Here is a 20248-nt window from a genome sequence, read left to right as displayed (position 1 = left end):
TCCTTCATTTCTTTCATTAGCCATGGTTGGGCAGTTTTTCCTGTTGTGTTTTTGTACCAGAAAGGAATGTATAACTGTTGCAATTCATACATGAGTTCCTTAAGTATTAGCCATTGCCTATCCACTGATATACCTTTTAATGAGCTTCCTGAATCTGTCTTAGCCAGCACATGCTTCATACCTTTGTAGCTTCTTTTGTTTAGAGTTAGGACCCTAGTTTCGGATCGGACTACTTCACTTTCTATCCCCCACAGTACTAGTGAATACGCCTGCGAGGATATTGGCTCCAGCCCTGCTGTACATCTGGCCTGTTCTCCTATTCATGATCTCGCTGGCACGTGGCACTGGGAGTAGCCCTGAGATTTCTAGCTTTGAGGTCCTGCTTTTTAATTTATTTCCTAGCTCCCTATATGCTGCTTTCAGGACCTCATCCCTCTTTTTACCTATGATGTTGGTACCAATATGAACCGTGACCTCTGGCTGTTCACCCTCCCCCTCCAGAATGTCCTGCAGCAGCTCAGTGACATCCTTGACCCTGGCGCCAGGGAGGCAACATACCATTCTGGTGTCCTGTCTGCAGCCGCAGAAACATCTATCTGTTCCCCTTATAATAGAATCCCCTGTCACTATTCCCCTCCCGCTTTTTTCTCCCCACACCCTGTGCAGCTGAGCCACTCGTGGTGCCATGGACTTGGTTCTTGCTGCATTCCCCTGAGAAACCATCTCCCCAAAGCATTATCCAAAATGGAAAATCTGTTGGAGAGGGAGATGCTCCCAGGGGACTCCTGCAATACCTGCCTAGTGCATTTACTCTGTCACCCATTCCCTTCCTGCCTATGCACTCTTTTCCTGCAGCATAACCACCTCACTGTATGTGTTATCCATGCAGATCTCATCCTTGCGGATCCTCCACAGTGACTCCAGTGCAGCACCAGCTCCGAAACATGGATCTTGAGTAGCCGCAGCTGGGGACACTTTCTGCAGATGTGGTTGTCCTGGAGACTGGAAGTGTCCCTATCTTCCCACATCGCACAGGAGGAGCATTTCATGTGGCTGAGCTGCCCTGCCAAGACTTAACCGTAAATTACTCCCTTTTACTTTTACTTCCTCTAGTTTAGAGAATATTAGGGACAGTAGAAATACTCACCAGGTCCTACTTACTAAGGCTGCCACCCTTTGAGGAAATATAGAAAATGAAAAGATCGCCACCTTCCCTCTTCACTGAACTCCCTCACTCACCAAACTCCAACTCAAGTGCTCTAATGCAGCCCAAAGCAGCACTCCAGTAGATTTTGGCAGGGGGAAACAAATATTTTATTTGGAAGGAAAGACCAGGTTCGGCCACAGACGCACATTGTATCTGTGTTGTCTGTATGCATGCCGTGTGAGCCATGCTGACATCACAGGTATGGTGTAAATGCATCTCCGTGCCCAGCTTTCAGCAGGAAAGGGAAATAAAGGCAGTGTAATTTGAATTTGTTTCTAGAGGAGACCTTGACCAAATTTACCAGGAGGTACTGCTTTGAAGACTGCAGCCTTTTATGCTATAGTGAACATTGCCTTCCATTCCTCATTATGTATGGAACAAGAACAGCAGTGCTACTGACAGTTACTGTACTAATGCGCCCCTGAAAACCAAGATCAGCAATCAAAGGCCAACTTGGGCCATACACTTTGGGCAAAAAATGCCTTGGTAAGATCAAAACTGTTGTTATAATTATGATGTTTATAGGATTACTATATTTTGGGACTTTGGCTTTAAACTTGGTGTAAATGAAGGCTGATCGTCTGACCAGTTCTGCAGTCTGCCTGACAGTAAGCCTGGGTGGTTTTGATTTAAAGATCGAAAGAAGGCTTGGATTGTTTTACTGAGCAGGAGGTGACCATGCCAGCATAGAGTTTGCAATGAGTAGACTCTGAGTCTCTCAAAGTCCCAGAAAGGTGTTATAGGTATTGGGTTGTAACCAATTGTGCTGTGAACTTTCCATTTACTTTTAAGATGAAAGTAGAATTGAGGTCAAAAATTAGCATTTCTACCTAGATCTAAGGTTAACGTGTTTCATCTTGCCTTGAGGAAGAGAGCAGAGGAAGCCATTTTGAGATCAGGTTACAGGCTTCCTTTCAAATCCATGAATATCACAGACAACAGTTGTTCTGTGTCATCAGAAAAAACGGCTGCTTGACTTTGTGAGCTACCACAGCCAGATGCAGAAGGGAGATGTCTCTAGTGGCGATGCATCATGCATCCTGCTGTTGATTCTGGGAGATTTGTTCTGGTATGGCCAGGGGGAGAAGAATCATCAGAACAGACTTTACTGGTGGTGGATTTAAGAAACTCTCTAAAAACTGAGGGAACTGTTTGGAGACGGTCACTCAAAGTTACTACTCAGTGAAGCGGCAATATGGGAACCAATTGGAAGCTGGGAGCAACTGTAAACTGTTTGCTGTAAGGGCTGTAACTCCGTGGAGAGTGCAGAGTATGAGAAGTCTAAAAAAAGGAATGTTCCGCTCTATAGTTTTAAATATAGTTGCCTACAAGAAAAGAAGTGTTTAGCCAATAGTGCGTTTAGTAATTTGTTACAGTAAAAGTTTTAAAATGTGAAATTTTGCCATTGCCATTCCTTCAACTGTTAACTGGGGGTTCAAATTTCTTTTTGAAATGTTACCAGTCTCTACAGAGATTGTAACATTGTGCAATCTGCAACAGTTTTGACTATCCCGCCATCATGGTGGTTGGAGCCACAACAGGAAACCTAATTCAACTTGAATTTTATTTTATTTAAGAAAAAAGGCTATCTAGGGTTTGAGGGAGTCTGGCAAGGCCACAAAAGTGGTATCCGTGAATTGTGTAAATATAGGTGGGTTATCATGTAGCTTGATCATGCCTTTTAAGTTCCTTTCAGCTTTAATGTTCAAAATAAAGCTGTTTTTATTAATTTATATAGATTTTTTTTTGACTAGTCAAAATGTTTTTCTACTGGTTGATATGGAGTAGCAAACACAGTAAAGTAGTTCAGTTCTAATGGTGATCCAGCAAGCCTGCTTTAAATGAGCCATTTGTGTTCAGAATAGGGAACAGTACAAATAGACATTCCAAGTTGCAAAGTATCACTTCAATCTGATAATATAAAATACTTCTGCATGTGAAAGGTCCTGTTTATTCAAATTGGAGTACAATGGTGGGGGGCTGCGGATGGTTCAGTTGGTTAGATGGCTATCGTGTAATTCCCGTTCCAGCTGAGGTAGAGTTGGGATCCACCTCCTTGCTTTGCTCCTGACTGCCAATGGCAAACCACCACTGACAAAAACTACCAAGAAAGTGACTCAGGCTGAAGCATCGGCAGACAATGAGCCAAGGACTTGCCTTTAGGCAGAACACATGATGAACTTTTTATTACACCTCTAATCTAATAAAACATCCCAAGATGCTTCACAAAAAGTGTTATAGACTAAGTAGTAATTGAATAATTAGGAGAGTTGACAGAATTTAAGGAGACTGTTAAAGGTGGGAGGGAAACATGGCAACAAGTTGGAAATGAAGACCTAGATGCCACCAAGTGAGGTGTGTTGTAAGGGGATGCGAAGATTGAGGTACAGAATGTCAGAGTGGTAAGACTAAGGCATGGATTGGAGGAGGTTGTGGAAATGTGGTCTGATGAGGCAATGAAGGTGATTTTAAATGAGGATGGGTCTGGGAGCTAGTCAAGTCTGAGGGGTTTCAGTGAGTGTAGGACAGGATGTGGACAGCAGAGTATTACAGGAACTGGAGTTTGTGTAAAGAGGAGCTTGGGAGGCTGGTAAAGAGGACAATGGGGAAGTGGTATTGAGGTAATGAAAATTTAAATAAGGGTTGCAGCAGAGTGTGTGGCAGAGGAGGATGTATGCCGTCTTAGTAATGGTTGGACATGAGGTTTGAAGCTTGGATTTATTGTGACAAATGAGAACAACACTTTCATTGGCATTAGTGTCATTTTTATCCAAAAGCCTGTTTTTTTTTTTTTCCCCTTACTGGTTTGGCCTGAAAAATCAGTGCGATCGTCCACGTTGATTGTCATTCCAAGCTAATGGCTACTGATGAGTTTAGTGATCTCTTCATACCTAGTCCTACCAAATGTACGATCACGTTTGTCACAAGGGTTATGGTAATTCCATTTACAAGCATGTATTAATTCTTTCAATCTATAGTGTTTATGCATGTAATTTCCCCACAGTGACTTCCAGATCTTTGTGCTGTTGTAGTAAGATGCTAAATGGAGGCAAGCCACTGTCACAAAGGAATGATTCCTCTTCGGCTGTTGGCAAGAAGCACTGAATGGCTGTCTTGATAGTGACATTTGCAGATCTCCTCTGAAATATATTGCCCACTTGCTCCCATGTATAGGGAAGGGTATGTGATGTGGTGTAAATGGCTCTAACAGAAGATGAAAAAATATTTTTTAATAGTTAGCGCTTGCATTTCTAAATGTTTCTTTGCCCTTTGAATTTTGCTGATTATTTTTTTAAAATAGCTAAAGCATTTCCAATTTATTGGAGAAGTACATGTCTTTTATACCGAAGTGCATGCTTCAGTTGTGCCTAGTAATTTCTAACCTGAAAAGCTAGATAGCGAATGAGTCAGAGCAGCCATTGATTACGTCAAATTGTGCTTTGCCATTCAATTGTTATTATAGTTCAACTCCTTCATTGCAAAGTCACTTGTATCTGAAACAACCACACAGTACATAGAGAGAAAGTCTAGAAGTCTCCATTGTACATTACTAGCAAGGAGATCACATCATGTCGATCCCCAGCGTTCACCCAGTAAATAGTGAATCTTTTGATGACAGGCTTTAAATTCTAGGAGGAATATGCTACACTTCACTGTTTTCTGTCCAGCTGACGTTTCTGATTTTTAAAAATTTGATGGGATGTGGGCATTGCTGGCTAGGCCAGCATTTATTGCAGGTCTCTAATTGCCCTTATTCAGAGGGCATTTAAGAGCCAACCACATTGCTGTGGGTCTGGAGTCATATCTAAGCCAGACCATGTAAGGACTGCAGATTTGCTTCCCTTAAGGACATTAGTGAACCAGATGGGTTTTTACGACAAGCAGTGGTTTTGCAACCATCATCAGACTTTTAATTTCATCTGCCATGATGGGATTTGAACCCAGGTCCCCAGAGCATTACCCTTGGTCTCTGGAGTACTAGTCCAGTGCCATTACCACTATGCCACCACCTCCTGATATGATCTTTCACATATCCCATAATATGATCAAGTTTTTAAAATTTACTTTGGATTATTTAGAGACATTTCAAAGTTTTGCGTATTCAACCAAAGAAAAATCATTTTTCCCAGAATTTTTGTTGTATGATTGTTAAATTGTAATTGTCAGAATATTCCAACATAGTCAAAAGAATTGCTCAACATTTCAGTTAAATTATTCGTTCCTTCTATTTCCTTGCTGTTGCTGCAGTTTCAATTTAAAAATTGATTTCCAATGGGAATGAATCTGGTACCTTTTTTAAAAAAAATGAAGTTTAATTGGTTATGATATTCCTCTAAATTTGCTGTTGTCTCCACTTAATTGAGTGGCTTTTTTTCTAAATTAAGTACTCAAATGAGTAAAAATGGAAGATCTAACAGTCTTTTCTGTTTGAGATGTGTGCTAAACCTGACTGAAGTATTTCATGCTCAATTTATACGTTTTCACAGGTTGGCAACTGAATTCGTAATATATATTTTTGGTTGCAATAGCAATTCTTAATATGTCCCTGGTTGTGTCCATTCAAACCTGAATCTAAGCCATGCAGAGTCATCTTGTAGGGGGCTATGAATTTTTTTTTTTGATTACTTAATGCTTGCAAAGCTTTTGAGCATGAATCAATTTTGGGCATTTTTCCAAATGTGGAAAATGCTTGTCATTTGCTTAGAATAACAACATTGTTACACTCGTGCAGATGCAGCTCTTTTGTTGATGTCCAATCCATAGTTGCTCGTAGCCCTTCTGTGCCTTATCTTTCGTAGTAACCTTTCATTTAATTTGTCAGAACTCTCCCTTCTGAGTCAGAAGATTGTGGGTTCAAGTCCCACTCTGGAGGCTCCTTCCTTACAGTACTGAAGGTGTACCTACACCACCTGGACTGTAGTGAATTTTAAAAAAAGACTTGAGCACAAATCTGGACTGTTGGAGATGCCATCTTCTGGATGAGACATTAAACGGAGGCCCTATCTGCTCTCTCAGGTGGTCGTGAAAGATCCCTTGCATATCACTATGTTGAAGAAGGGAAGGGTGCTTTTCCCCAATGTCCTGGCCAATATTTATCCTTGGTCAACATCGCAAACAGATTATCTGGTCATTACCACATTGCATGCAAATTGGCTACCATGTTTTCTACAAAAATTACTGTACTGAGTACTTTGGCTGTAAAACGCTTTTTTTGGGACATCCTGAGATTTTGAAAAGTGCTATATAAATGCAAACCTGTCTTTCTTAGATGGTGGATGTTAGAAGGCTATTCAACACAGTGATGTATCTAAGTCAAACCTGGTGCTGTTTTTGCTTCAAGTTCACACTCAACAGGTTGGAAATCAAATGTGATACCATCTGTCCTGCATAGCTCCATGCTGCAACCTTCTTGAACACATTTTTTGGTGTTTAGATATAGTTTGTTCTGCATTTTTGCACTTTTTCACCCCCTTCTCTCCACCCATTTTAATACATTGAAGAGAGATAGCTTCAGTGAATCACGAGTATACCCTGCTCATCTTTTTATAGTGCACTGAGACCTTTTCAACATCCCTGAAACAAACCAATAGGACTTCAGTTTCTCATCTTATTTGAAAGATGGCCGCCAACAGCACATTTCCTGTTACTGTTGAACCCACAACTTTCTAGCCATAGGTAAAAATACTACCAAACTGACGCATGTTATGAAGCCATGACTTGTAACTGGGGATCTTCCACATAATTTAAAATGAGGTTGTATGAATGGCAGAGACAAGTGCAGATTAGTATACCAATCAAGTTTGGGTTGCAAGTAGAGGTGGTTATAGCTGACTAACAGAATATCAGGATCTCTTGATTCTTCACTTTGTGGAATGTGGTCTGACTGGTAGCTTTGCACCTTGAGCAATTATATACATTGAGTGTTTGAACCTGTGGCTCCACTGACATGGAACAAAATGGGATGAAATTTAAATTTGTGTCATAACCTAAAGCCAACACTCTGGTTAGTAGATGAATGATCAAGTGGGTTAAGGCACTTTTACATTTGGCACTCCTGGTCTCCTAATTTGGGTTATGGGAGACTGATGTGTGCCTGCTAAAACTAGATTCCTTATGCCAATGATTACATTCCCCCATGAAAATTTAGATCTCTAATTCTGCCAATGGAATAGGAAGCAAGTTTTACCAATGCAAATGCAGAGAACTGTATCATGAATTTGAACTCCCCTGACTCGCATACAGAAGTGTGAGAAGTAAAGATGCCTTTAATTTTACTTCACAGTTGAAGAATTGCTGTTAAATGGTACTTGAGTGACTGTAACTGTTTATTCCGAGGCAGTTTCTCAACTGTCTAAAATATAAATCTCCTTGCTGTCATGTTTTGTTTAAATGTGAAAACCCTGATCAAACAGGCTTTGTCCCATTCTGTTCCACAGAATCCTTTTGTTCCTCTGTGAACTTGAGTTAATTCAGTTTTGGGCTTTATGCTCTTTTTCCTTCTGTATGCTGTCTTTCCTTCCATAATATCTATCCCTGCACTTCCATTGCTTCCCTTTCATCACCCCTCAAAAGGAAAACGGTAACTGACATGGAGAGTGGACAGCCGTTATACATTGATATTTTTGGAGTGAAATATCAGTCTATACTGTACTGGAGATAGGGCCAGTTCGCTTGTGTGAGTAGAATGTGATGCTTAATGACACTGATGGTACAGGTGCAGTCCCAATACCAGCTAAGGTAGTTCTTGAGGTCTGCCTCTTCTACTTGACCCATTGCAAAGACTGCTAGAAATAGGAGAGCCATGATTAGCAACTCCCATGGAGAGAGCGAGAGGCACTGTACTGGAGGGTACAATGTTAGACTTCTCTCGCCCTTCAGATAGAAAATATTTTGCACTGCAAATTTCAGCAAGTGTGAGGGCAATGGAGCAGGGCTAAGGGCCTGTTCCCTCAACCAACGAGATTTAGGGATTGAGAAATATACACAGGAACGACAGAGAGGAAATGGGGTGAATTAGAGCCAAATCTGGTACTGAAAGAGAAATGGAGGGAAAGATTGGATTTGGAGAGAAGAAAAAAGACACTGAAAAATTAAGAAAAATTTTTATTTGAAAAATATCAAGAACAATGTTATACCTGCAGGAATGAGATACCATAGTTTTAGTTGTTCCCCTTTTGGGCCAGAGAGATTAAGTCGCATTGGATGAACATAAATTTTTCCTTAAAAGGGCACTCGCACCATTAAATACCAGCCATAATTTCCTCTGGTGAGCTTAATTCATAATTAATGCCCAAATGTAGTAATTTCGCGAAACTCAGAGGTTGGGGGGGGAAAGTACCGTTTTTGTGAGGTTGACGGTGGTGCAGTGCAAATCGTCCAGTAATTTGTGGCAATTCATGACTAAGTATCTCTTCCTCCCCACAAGTTGCTGTGTGATTTACACACAAAATGGTGCATTAAACTCGCAATTTTTTTTTTTTTGCCAGTATATTCTGGCCCATCACCCTTTCTCCCCCTTAATTTATTTCTAGAATTTTTGCCACTTTTTCTCTCTATCTTCAGTGTTCAAAACTTGGTTGTTTTTGCTGTTAAGGTGACCTATTTCATTTTTATAAATAGGGACATACGAGTACAAAAGCACAGGTAATTTCCAAACTGACACATACCATTGATTAGGCTGCAACTAGAATACCATGTCCAGTTTGGGTGCCTTACTTTTAGGGAAAAAGTTGAGCCCAAGCATATAAAAGTGGCATGGGTTGTTCTTAAAAAGGACACAGGAAGAAAATGTACACTGAACTGTGTTTATATTGCATCAAGACCCAAATGAGTGGTGCCTGTCCCATGGGTTTCGAGAAGCCAGCTGCAACCTGGAAGTAAATTGCTGGGATTCACTTGAGCATAATCAGTATGAGTCTAAGCATCATTTAAAAGCAATTTTAGGTCCCTTTGGCCACCAGTCCAATGGATCCTTGCATGCTAACTTTTCTGTTGTTCGTGGCTGTATGTCTGGAGCCAACATTTCTAGTGTGGTCTTAATACAATGACTGCAGTAACCAGCTCATAATGTCTTCCCATTATGGATTGCTTTGATGTTAAATTGGACATCCTTGATCTTACAGAGCTTATATTTGGGATGGGGCCAGTCTAGGTTTTGTCTGTAAGAAATAAATCCTGGCCAATCCATGCAGAGCTTTTCTATCCTGACAGAAAATTGTCAATGCACATCCTACTGTAGATCTGTTTCAGTGTGCACAAGCTAAATCCAAGGCCAGGAGGTAAATTTTACTCCAAACTGAGGATGGAATAGATTCAGAATAATCTAACCCAGGCAATTAACATTCTATTGGCCTTCTCCCAATCACGGTAAAATGAAGGAACCGTCAGGTGACACTTACTGATACATCCTACGCACCATAGCTCAGTTTGTGTTGTACTGGAAGCACTTTGCTCTAGACCTCACCACAGACTTGTACTCGAGCTGAATGCCAGAGGTGAGAGTAGCTGCTCTCAATATCAAGGTAGCATTGAATTGAGACCTGTTTGATCCAGTGATCTTTTCTCCATCATAAGGTCAAGATTGGGGCTGTTCACTGATTATGTCAGTGTGTTCGGCTCCATAATGAAAACCCATGCCAGCCTATAACCTAACCTAACATAACTTAAGAATTAGGAGCAGGAGAAGGCCATTTGGCCCGTTGAGCCTGCTCTGTCATTCAGTAAAATGGCTGATCTGATTGTGGCCTCAACTTCACTTGACTGTCTCCCATAACTCTCTTGTTCATAAAAAATCTGTCTAACTTGGCCTTGAATATGTTCAATGAACCAGCCTCCACTTTTCTCTGTGGAAGAGAATTCCAAAGACTAATGACCGCCTGAGAAGAAATTTCTCCTCATTTCAAATCTTAAATGGGAGGCCTCTTATTTTTGAACTCTGCCTGCTAGTTCTAGATTTCCCGCAATGTGTAAGTGAAGCATCTTGCCTTAATCTTCAATGGCACAACTATTTGCAGGCCATTATTGCCCAGAAGATTAACTGGACCAACCAAATTAACACTGAATAGAGCTGAGGCTGGATATTTTGTGGGTAATGGCTCACCTCCTGTCCTCTGAAAGTCTCGCCATCATATGCAGATCTCCAATCTACAGCATAATGGAGTACTTGCCACTTGGCACAACAACACTTGAAGCCTGATACCATCTAGGGGGCAGAGGAGTTTACTTGATTGGTGGTCTTGGACTCGTGACTGGAGCCCTGTAAGAGCGGTAATCCACAAATTACCAGATTAACTGCAGCACCCCTTGTGACCTCTACCACAGAGAACAACAAAACCAACAACACCTGAAGTCATCACCTTCAAGTTTTCCTCCAAATCACATGCACTTGGGCATATATCACAATCCTTGCATTGTTATGGGGTCAATACCTGAGCATTACCTACATAATAGCATTGTGGGAGCAGCATCAACACTGGAGCCACAATGGTTCAAGGAGAAAGCTCATTATCACCACCACCTTGAGGTTGATAGGGATGCCAGTGTTTCTACAATCCAGTTTAATGTGCTTAAATAGAGTGCTTAACGATACTGCAGTTGAAGTATAGGCAAGATGCTTTGAAATTCTAGCAAGCTATTGGGGAATGCTTCTATGGTAAAAGTCACAATTCTTCCCTGGAAAACACTGGCAACATGCCTTTAAATTGTGAATTTAAAGAGTAACTTTCTGAACTATACTTGCCTCAATATATATAGTGTTTGATTAGTGTTCATTTGTGTTTTTTAAAACCACCACCTTAGCACTATTAAGGCTATTCAAACTGGGGAAAGACGAGACTCGAGGTGGTTGCACCTTAAATGATAAAGTAGTTGATTTATTTTAAGGTGACTACCTTTAGTGTACTAAGTCTATGGAGCACTTTCATTTTCAGACTGTTGCATTTTAACTGCGTACCTAATGTTTGCGTAGGGTTTTCAAATAGATGATCTTCCAGTCAGACTGACTGAAAAACTGAATGATTAAGCACTAAATAAATTTTGTAGAGAAAAATTTTGTCTTTGCTGCCTTCAAAAACAACTGAATTGCTCTCTATTAGAGATGATTATAATGTTTTATGAATCCAGTTTAACTTCATGCATATTCATTAATACCCCTTCTGAGAAGTTCATCAAATGAGAGCTGCATTTATTTGATATTTATATTTATTTTATGGTTACTTTTCACTGCTTTTCTGCACTGGGTTTACAACAAGCCTACTAGTATAGTTGCTTATGTTAACCAGGGTAGACTTAAGAAATCTGCTTATACCTGATAACACCTGGAATTCCAAGGGACCCATGAGCTCCCATGATAAAATTATTCAAATCGAACCAATAGCTTTCCATTGCATTGAATTTCAATGGACCCAGTTGCCCCCCTCCTTTTTAAAAGAAAATGGATGTAACTTATGATCCAAGCATAAAATGTTCCTCAATTTTTATTTGCTTGAAATATAGTATTTTTACTTGTGTGTATTTAGTATAACGAATGTGGATTTAGCTCCAGTGTGTGATCAGTAAGCACAGGTTTTAAAAAAAAAAGTTAAATTCCAACCAGCCGATCATTGGGACTCGGGTGCGCAATGCAGCTTATTTCAGATCCATGGTAAGACTTGCGGCTGCCTGTACTGTTGGGAGACTAATGAGTGAGCAGGTTGTGTCGCTTCTTGACGTTTTTGATAACTGATTACTTATGTAGTAAATTTAGGGAAACTAAAGTACTAGGTTCCTGATATTTGCATAAAATGTTTGTGTTGTACAGGCTTTGAATTGATGTAAACTCTTACTTTTATAAGGTATGTGCCAAGAATTGTGTTAGTTAGAGGCATGGTCATTCTTTTTATAGGTTGGGCTTTTTTCCAGAACCTTTCTTCTGTTCACAGCTTCCATAAGCATGAGCCTCTGATGAACCAAAGCATGTGTCTCTGTTCTCTAAGGAATATGGGTTAGCATAGCCACTGTTCAACAATTAACCATGAATCACAGTAAATCACTTAGCAGAGAATACTTGGCGATGTCCTTTTACTTTCTCATGTTGCCTCGTAAGGTGGGAAAATATGCTGCTGGACTTCTAGATGAAGATCATTTGTCCTGACTTAAATCGAATTATATACAGCAAGATTGGCAACATAGGGATAGAATGCAATAACCAGGGAGGCAATGGCGCAGTGTTATTGTTGCTGGACTAGTAATCTAGAGACCCAGGGTAAAGCTATGGGGACCGGGTTTGAATCCATTGGTGGAATTTGAATTCAATAAAAATCTGGAATTAAAAGTCTAATGATGACCATAAAACCATTGTCCCATCTGGTTCACTAATGTCCTTTAGGGAAGGAAATCTGTTGTCCTTACCTGGTCTGACCTACATGTGACTCCAGACCCCACAGCAATGTGGTTGACTCTTAAATGCCCTCAGAACAAGGGCAATTAGGGATGGGCAATAAATGCTGGCCTAGCCAGCGACGGCCACATCCCATGAATGAATTTTAAAAAAAAAGATTCACCAAGATCATTCTATTTCTGTAACTTTTTTTGGGGGATGTAGCTAACATTTCTGCGGCTAATACCAAGCGGTCCCTCAAACATGAAAGTTTAAAACATCACTGATCTGAGGAATAGATGTGTAACATTTGTGTCTTTTTTACTTCTAGCACAGCACTTTGAAAATGGACATAGAAGACTGCAATGGTCGTAGTTACATTTCAGGTAGGGGAAAGGTGTATTTTTTAATCATAGAACCACAGAAAGGTTGCAACATAGAAAGAGGCCATTCGGCCCAGAGTGTCCATACCAGCTCTCGGCAAGAACAACTTACCTAGTCCTACTCCCCTGTCTTTTCCCTGTAACCCTGTAAATATTTTCTCTCCAGATAATTATCCAATTCCCTTTCGAAAGCCACGATTCAAGCTGCCTTCACCACACACTCAGGCAGTACGTTCTAGATCCTAATCACTTACTGGCTGCACAAAAAAAGTGTTTTTCCTCATGTTACTGTTGCTTCTTTTGCCAGTTGCCTTAAATCGGTGTCATAGAACCACAGAAAAGTTACAGCACAGAAGGAAGCCATTCGGTCGATCTTGTCCATGCCAGCCCGAGGACACCCAGGTGCCCTTTCTAATCCCACCTTCCTGCACCCAGCCCATGCAGCTTACAGCACTTTAGGTGCAGATCCAGGTACTTTTTAAAAGAGTTGAAAGTTTCTGCCTCTACCACCAACTTGGGCAGCGAATTCCAGACACCCACTACCCGCTGCGTAAAAAAGTTCTTCCTCATGTTCCCCCTACACCTTCTGCCACTTAACTTGAATCTATGTCCCTTGGTTCTAGAATTCTCTAGAATGACCATCAAGTATCAGAAGTCTCTAAGTACCATGAAAAATACCTGGAACAGGAAAAGGAATTGCTGATGAATCAGAACAGTCCTCTAGTTCTCTGTCCTTCCGCCAATAGGAACAGTTATTTCCTATTTATTCTCTCCAGACCCCTCATGATTTATCTCCAAGGGGAGCAACCCGAGCTTCTCCAATCTATCCACGTAACTGAAGTTCCACATCCCTGACACCATTTTCCTGAATCTTTCTGCACCATCTCCAATTCCTTCACCCCATCTTTCCTAAAGTGTGGTGCCCAGAACTTGACACAATACTCCAGTTGAGGCCGAACCAGCATTTTATACAAACTTACCGTAACTTCCTTAATTTTGTACTCAGTGCCACTATGTATAAAGCCCAGGATCTGTATGCCTTATTAACCGCTTTCTCAACCCACTTTGCCACCTTCAATGATTCATCCACTTATACCCCCAAGCCCTTCTGCTCCTGCACTCCCTTTAGAATTGTACCCTTTACTTTACATTGCGTCTCCTTGTTCTTCCTATTAAAATTATATTTTTATTTTTCCATGGGATGTGAATGTTGCTGGCAAGGCCAGCATTTGTTGCCCATCCCTAATTGCCCTTGAGAAGGTGGTGGTGAGTCACCTTTTTGACTTGCTGCAGTCCATGGGGTGCAGGTATAACCACAATGCTGTTGGGGAGGGAGTTCCAGGATTTTGACCCAGCGACAGTTAAGGACCAACAATATAGTTCCAGGTCAGGATGATGTGTGGCTTGACGAGCATCTTGCAGGTGGTGGTGTTCCCATGCATCTGCTGTCCTTGCCCTTCTAGGTAGTAGAGGTTGTGGGTTTGGGAGATGCTGTCGAAGGAGGCTTGGTTCTTCTGACCAAAACAAATCACTTTACTCTTTCCTGCATTAAATTTCACCTGCCACTTGTCCACCCAAGCCTATGTCCTCTTGAAGCTTATCACTATCATGATACTTCCAAGTTTTGTGTTATCTGAAATTTTGAAATTGTACCCTGTCTATCCAAGTCTAAGTCATTAATATATACCAAGAAAGTAACACACAGACCTGGGGAACCCCACAATATAGCTTCCTGCAGTCAAAAAAAAAATTGTTCACCACTATAATAAAGGCAAAATACCGCAGATGCTGGAAATCTGAAACAAAAACAAAAAATGCTGGAAAACCTCAGCAGGTCTGACAGCATCTGTGGAGAGAAAGACAGAGTTAATGTTTTGAGTCTGTATGTCTCTCCTTCAGAGCTAAAGGGAAGTAGAAGTATGGTGAAATATATACTGTTTAAGCAGGGTGTAACAGGTGAAGCTGGACAGAAGGCCAGCGATAGGTAGAGGCAAAGGAGAGATTGCGAAAGATGTCATAAACATCAAGGGGTTGTTAACACTCGTGGCACTGGCTAAAAGAGGTGCTCATGGTGACATTAAGAGTGGAAAGCAGAATGTGGTAATGGCTGGACCAGGGTAAGCACTCTGGAAAATGACAGATGGCCCTAGTGGGGGTGGGGTGGGGTGGAGGAGGGGCCGGTGGTGGGGGAAAAAAGGTCGAAAATAGGCTAAAAGCTCGGGATAAAACAATTAATAAAAATGGAAATAAAAGTTTAAAAATAACAATGAAAATAAGTGGAAAAAAACAAAAATGAATATGGAGAGAAGGGGGATCAAAAAGGGAGCAGAGAGTTCACGGTCTGAAGTTGTTGAACTTTATGTTAAGTCCCGAAGGCTGTTAAGTGCCTAATCGGAAAATGAGGTGGTGTTCCTCCAGTTTGCGTTGAGCTTCGCTGGAATATTGCAGCAGGCCAAGGATGGACATGTGGGCATGAGAGCAGGGTGGAGTGTTGAAATGGCAAGCTATAGGAAGGTCTGGGTCATGCTTGTGGACAGACCAAAGGTGTTCTGCAAAGCGGTCACCCAGTCTGCGTTTGGTGTCTCCAATGTAGAGGAGACTGCATTGGGAGCAGCGAATGCAGTAGACCAAATTGAGGGAAGTGCAACTTGAAAGGAGAATTTGAGCCCTTGGACATTGAGGAGGGGGGATGTAAAGGGGCAGGTGTTGCACCTTCTGCGATTGCATGAGAGGGGATTGAGGTGATGGAGGAGTGGACCAGGGTGTCCCAGAAGGAACGGTCCCAACGGAATGCCAATGGGGGTGGAGGTTGAAGGAAAGATGTTTTGTGGTGGCATCATGCTGGAGTTGGTGGAAATGGCAGAGGATGGCACTTTGAATGCAGAGGCTGGTGGGGTGAAAAATGAGGACAAGGGGGACCCTATCATGGTTCTGAGGGAGAGGAAGGTGTGTGGGCAGAGGTGCAGGAGATAGGCTGGACATGGTTGAGGGCCCTGTCAACTACTGTCAGTGGGAAACCTAGATTAAGGAAGAAGGAAGACATGTCAGAAGCACTGTTTTGGAAAGTGGCATCATCGGAACCGATGCAACGGAGGCGAAGGAACTGAGAGAATGGGATGGAGTCCTTACAGGAAGCGGGGTGTGAGGGTCTGTAGTCAAGGTAGCTGTGGGAGTAGGTGGGCTTGTAATGAATATTGGTGGACAGTCTATCACCAGAAATTGAGACACAGAGGTCAAGGAAGGGAAGGGAAGTGTCGGAGACAGACCATGTGAAAGTGATAGAGGGGTGGAAATTGGAAGTAAAATTGATAATTTTTTCCAGGTTCAGACGAGAGCATGAAGTGGCACCGAAACAGTCTTTGATGTGCTCAAAAAAAAGAGTTGTGGGAGGGGGCCTGAGTAGGACTGGAACAAGGAATGTTCCACATACCCCATAAAGAGACGGGCATAACTGGGGTCCATGTGGGCACCCATAGCCATATCTTTTATTTGGAGGAAGTGAGAAGTTTAAGGAGAAATTGTTTAGTAAGAGAACAAGTTCAGCCAGACGGAGGAGAGTGGTGGTGGATGAAGATTGTTCGGGCCTCTGTTCAAGGAAGAAGTGGAGAGCCCTCAGACCATCCTGGTGGGGGATGGAGGTGGAGAGGGATTGCACGTCCATGGTGAAGAGGAGGCAATTAGGGCCAGGGAACTGGAAATTGTTGATATGATGTAGGGCATCAGAGGAATCACGAATGTAGGTGGGGAGAGAGAATGGAGTCAAGATAGGTAGAATGAGTTCCATGGGGCAGGAACAGGCTGACACAATTGATATACCGGGACAGTCCTGTATGTGGTTTTTGGGGAGGAGGTAGGAGCGGGCTGTCTGAAGTTGAGAGACAAGGTTGTTCACCACGACTGTTTTCTGTTACTCAGCCAATTTCAAATCTTTGCTGTTATTGTCTCTTTTCTTCCATAGGTGCTAACTTTTGTTGACGAGCCTGTTTTGTGACACTTTATCAAATGCCTTTTGGAAGTCTACATAAACCACATCACCCCATTACACTCCAAGCCTTTCTATTGCCCCATTTAAAAAACTCAATCAAGTTAAAAGCTATTTTCCTTCAACAAATCCATACAGGCTTTCCTTAAATAAACTGCATTATCGTTTCTAAAAGCTTTTCCACCAATGAGGTTAAACTGACTGGCCTCTAGTTGCTGGGCTTATCCTTACACCCTTTTTTTTCGAACAAAGGTATATTCCAGTCCTCTGGCACCACCCCTAAAGGAGGACTGGAAGATTATGGCCAGTATCTCCACAATTTCCACTCACACTTCTCTCGGCATCCTTGATTGCATCTCATTCGACTCTGGTGACTTATCAACTTTAAGTACATCCAGCCTCTCTCATATGGCCTCTTTATCAATTTTTAGCCCATGCTTTGTCTCAACTACTTTCTCTTTCGCTATGACATGGCAGCAGCATCTCTTTTGGTGAAGACAGATGCAAAGTACATGCCTCAGCCTCTATTTGGCCCCACTCCTCCTATTACCACTATTTTTACTATTTATGTGCCAGTAGAAGACTTCAGGATTCCCTTTTATGTTAGCCGTCAGTCTCATCTCATACTGTAGCTTTGCTTTTCCTAGTTGTTAATTTCCCCTCTGAACCTTCTATATTCAACCTGGTTCTCAATTGTATTATTCACCGGACATCTGTCACATGCACCACTTTTCTGCTTCACCTTACCCTCTATCTCTTTCATCATCCAGGGAGCTCTGAATTTGTTTGCTCTATCTCTTCCCCCAGGTGGAATGTACCTTGATTGTGTCCAAACCAACTATCTCCCCTTTGAAGGGAGCCCATTGTTCCATTACAGTTTTGCCCTCCAACCTTCGATTTCAATTTACCTGAGTCAGAATTATTGAAGTTGGTTCTTGCCCAATTAATTATTTTTACTTTGGATTGTTCCTTGTCTTCTTCCGTGGCTAATCCAAATCTTATGATACCTTGATCACTTTCCCCTAAATGTTTCCTGACTGACATTTGATCCACTTGACATACCTCATTGTTCGAACCAGATCCAGCAATACCTCTTTCCTTGGGCTGGAAGCATGTGGAACACACTCTAGAAACTCTTCCCCCTCTCTGCCCTTTAATTATCCTAATATAGACTGGGAAGTGATAGTGTAAACTCCCCCATTAAACTACTCTTGCACCTCTTTTAAATTTGTTCCTTTATATCTTTCCCACTAGCTGGTAGCCTATAGAATGCACCCAGTAGTGTAATGGTGCCTCTATTGTTTCTTCGCTCTAACCAAATAGATCCTGTACTTGGCCCCCTCTAGGACATCCTCTCTCTCCAGCCCTCTAATGTTCTTCTTGATCAGTAATGCTACCTCTCCAAAATAAAAATACCTGGAAAAACTCAGCAAGTCTGACAGCATCTGCGGAGAGGAATGCAGTTAACGTTTGGAGCCCGAATGACTCTTCAACAGAACTAAGGAAAAATAAAAGAGAGGTGAAATATAAGCTGGTTTAAGGGGGGGTGGGACAGTAGAGCTGGATAGAGGGCCAGTGATAGTTGGAAATTGCCAAACGATGTCATAGGCAAAAGGACAGATGTGTTGACGGTGGTGAAATTAGCTAAGAAATGTGCTAATAGGTGACATTAAGGGTAGAAAGCAGGGTGAGCAAGGTACAGATAACCCTAGTGGGGGGTGGGGTGGGGGGAAGGGATCGAAATAGGCTAAAAGGTAGAAATAAAACAATGGATGGAAATACATTTAAAAATAATGGAAATAGGTGGGAAAAGAAAAATCTATATAAATTATTGGGGAAAAGGGGGATTGGAAAAAGGGTGGGGATGGAGGAAAGAGTTCATGATCTAAAGTTGTTGAACTCAATATTCAGTCTGGAAGGCTGTAAAGTGCCTAGTCAGAAGATGAGGTTCTGTTCCTCCAGTTTACGTTGAGCTTCACTGGAACATTGCAGCAGGCCAAGGACAGACATGTGGGCAAGAGAGCAGGGTGGAGTGTTGAAATGGCAAGCGACAGGGAGGTCTGGGTCATGCTTGCGGACAGACCGAAGGTGTTCTGCAAAGCGGTTACCCAGTCTGCATTTGGTCTCTCCAATGTAGAGGAAACCGCATTGGGAGCAACGAATGCAGTAGACTAAATTGAGGGAAGTACAAGTGAAGTGCTGCTTCACTTGAAAGGAGTGTTTGGGCCCTTGGACGGTGAGGAGAGGGGAAGTAAAGGGGCAGGTGTTGCACCTTCTGTGGTTGCATGGGAAGGTGCCGTGGGAGGGGGTTGAGGTGTAGGGGGTGATGGAGGAGTGGACCAGGGTGTCCCGAAGGGAACGATCCCTGCGGAATGCCGCGGGGGGGTGGGGAGAGGTGGCATCATGCTGAAGTTGGCGGAGGATGATCCTTTGAATGCAGAGGCTGGTGGGGTGATAAGTGAGGACAAGGGGGACCCTATCATGTTTCTGGGAGGGAGAGGAAGGTGTGAGGGCAGATGTGCGGGAGATGGACTAGGCACGTTCGAGGGCCCTGTCAACCACTGTGGATGGAAAACCTCAGTTAAGGAAGAAGAAACTGTCTACCTCTCCTCCTATCTTCCTCTGCCTTTCCTTAGCGTCAAAAAAGAAGTTTTCCTCCCAAAACATTTTGACTTCAGCTTGTCATCTCATGGAACAATTGGTTTTCTTTCTAACTTTGCAAAAATATCCTGGATACAATACTTAATGTGTTGATTTCACATACTTGTGTCGATCCTTGGTAGAGACAACATCTTGCTCAGCCACATTCAGCTTGCATGCTGGCACTCGCTGTTGAGGCTGTTGTGTGAACTAGGCTACTTGGCAAATGATTGCCAATTCCCCCCCACCATTCTAATGATGGAGTTGACTCTTATCAGGGGCAAGAGGGAAATTCAGTTCTGTAATTAAGAAATGTCATGCGTTTACGACAATGAGATCTTGCCTGAAGAAAAATTGTTTTGTAATATCACAATTTCAAAACAACCATTTTTTTAAATTTTAGCAAGGAACCTCAAAAGTTTTTTTTGTAAACTTCTCACCTGTTGCTGTATTATAAAGGTGTTTTCATCTCTCATTGGAAATGTTTAATTTCTCATTCACCAATAGCTCAGAGCCTTTCTATGTCAGTACAAAGTTGTGTGATCCTTCGTCTGTACTGCGGTAACTGATCTCAGCTGGTGTGCTCTAATTGACCTCTCTTGCACTGGGCTTGCAAGGGGAAAAGTCATCCAGTGCTTTTGTTCCTAATTTCCATGCAGGGATCCCTATTGGAAGAGGAT

General features: G+C 42.2%; 1 protein-coding gene across 4 annotated transcripts in view; it reads left to right on the top strand.

Annotated features, from left to right (window-relative positions):
- Positions 1-20248, top strand: part of ikzf4 (IKAROS family zinc finger 4) — a 163177-nt gene that overhangs the window by 67768 nt on the left and 75161 nt on the right. For all 4 annotated transcript variants that reach the window (XM_041180271.1, XM_041180270.1, XM_041180267.1 and 1 more), the window contains exon 3: positions 12895-12949. In XM_041180271.1, coding sequence (XP_041036205.1) covers positions 12910-12949 — 40 coding nt within the window. In that variant the 5' untranslated portion in view covers positions 12895-12909. The remainder of the gene's footprint in view (positions 1-12894; positions 12950-20248) is intronic.

This window comes from Carcharodon carcharias, chromosome X, assembly GCF_017639515.1.
Source record: "Carcharodon carcharias isolate sCarCar2 chromosome X, sCarCar2.pri, whole genome shotgun sequence".
NCBI classification, from domain to species: Eukaryota; Metazoa; Chordata; class Chondrichthyes; order Lamniformes; family Lamnidae; genus Carcharodon; species Carcharodon carcharias.
Note: the sequence above shows the minus strand (reverse complement) of the source record. Positions and strands in the feature narration are given on the sequence as shown.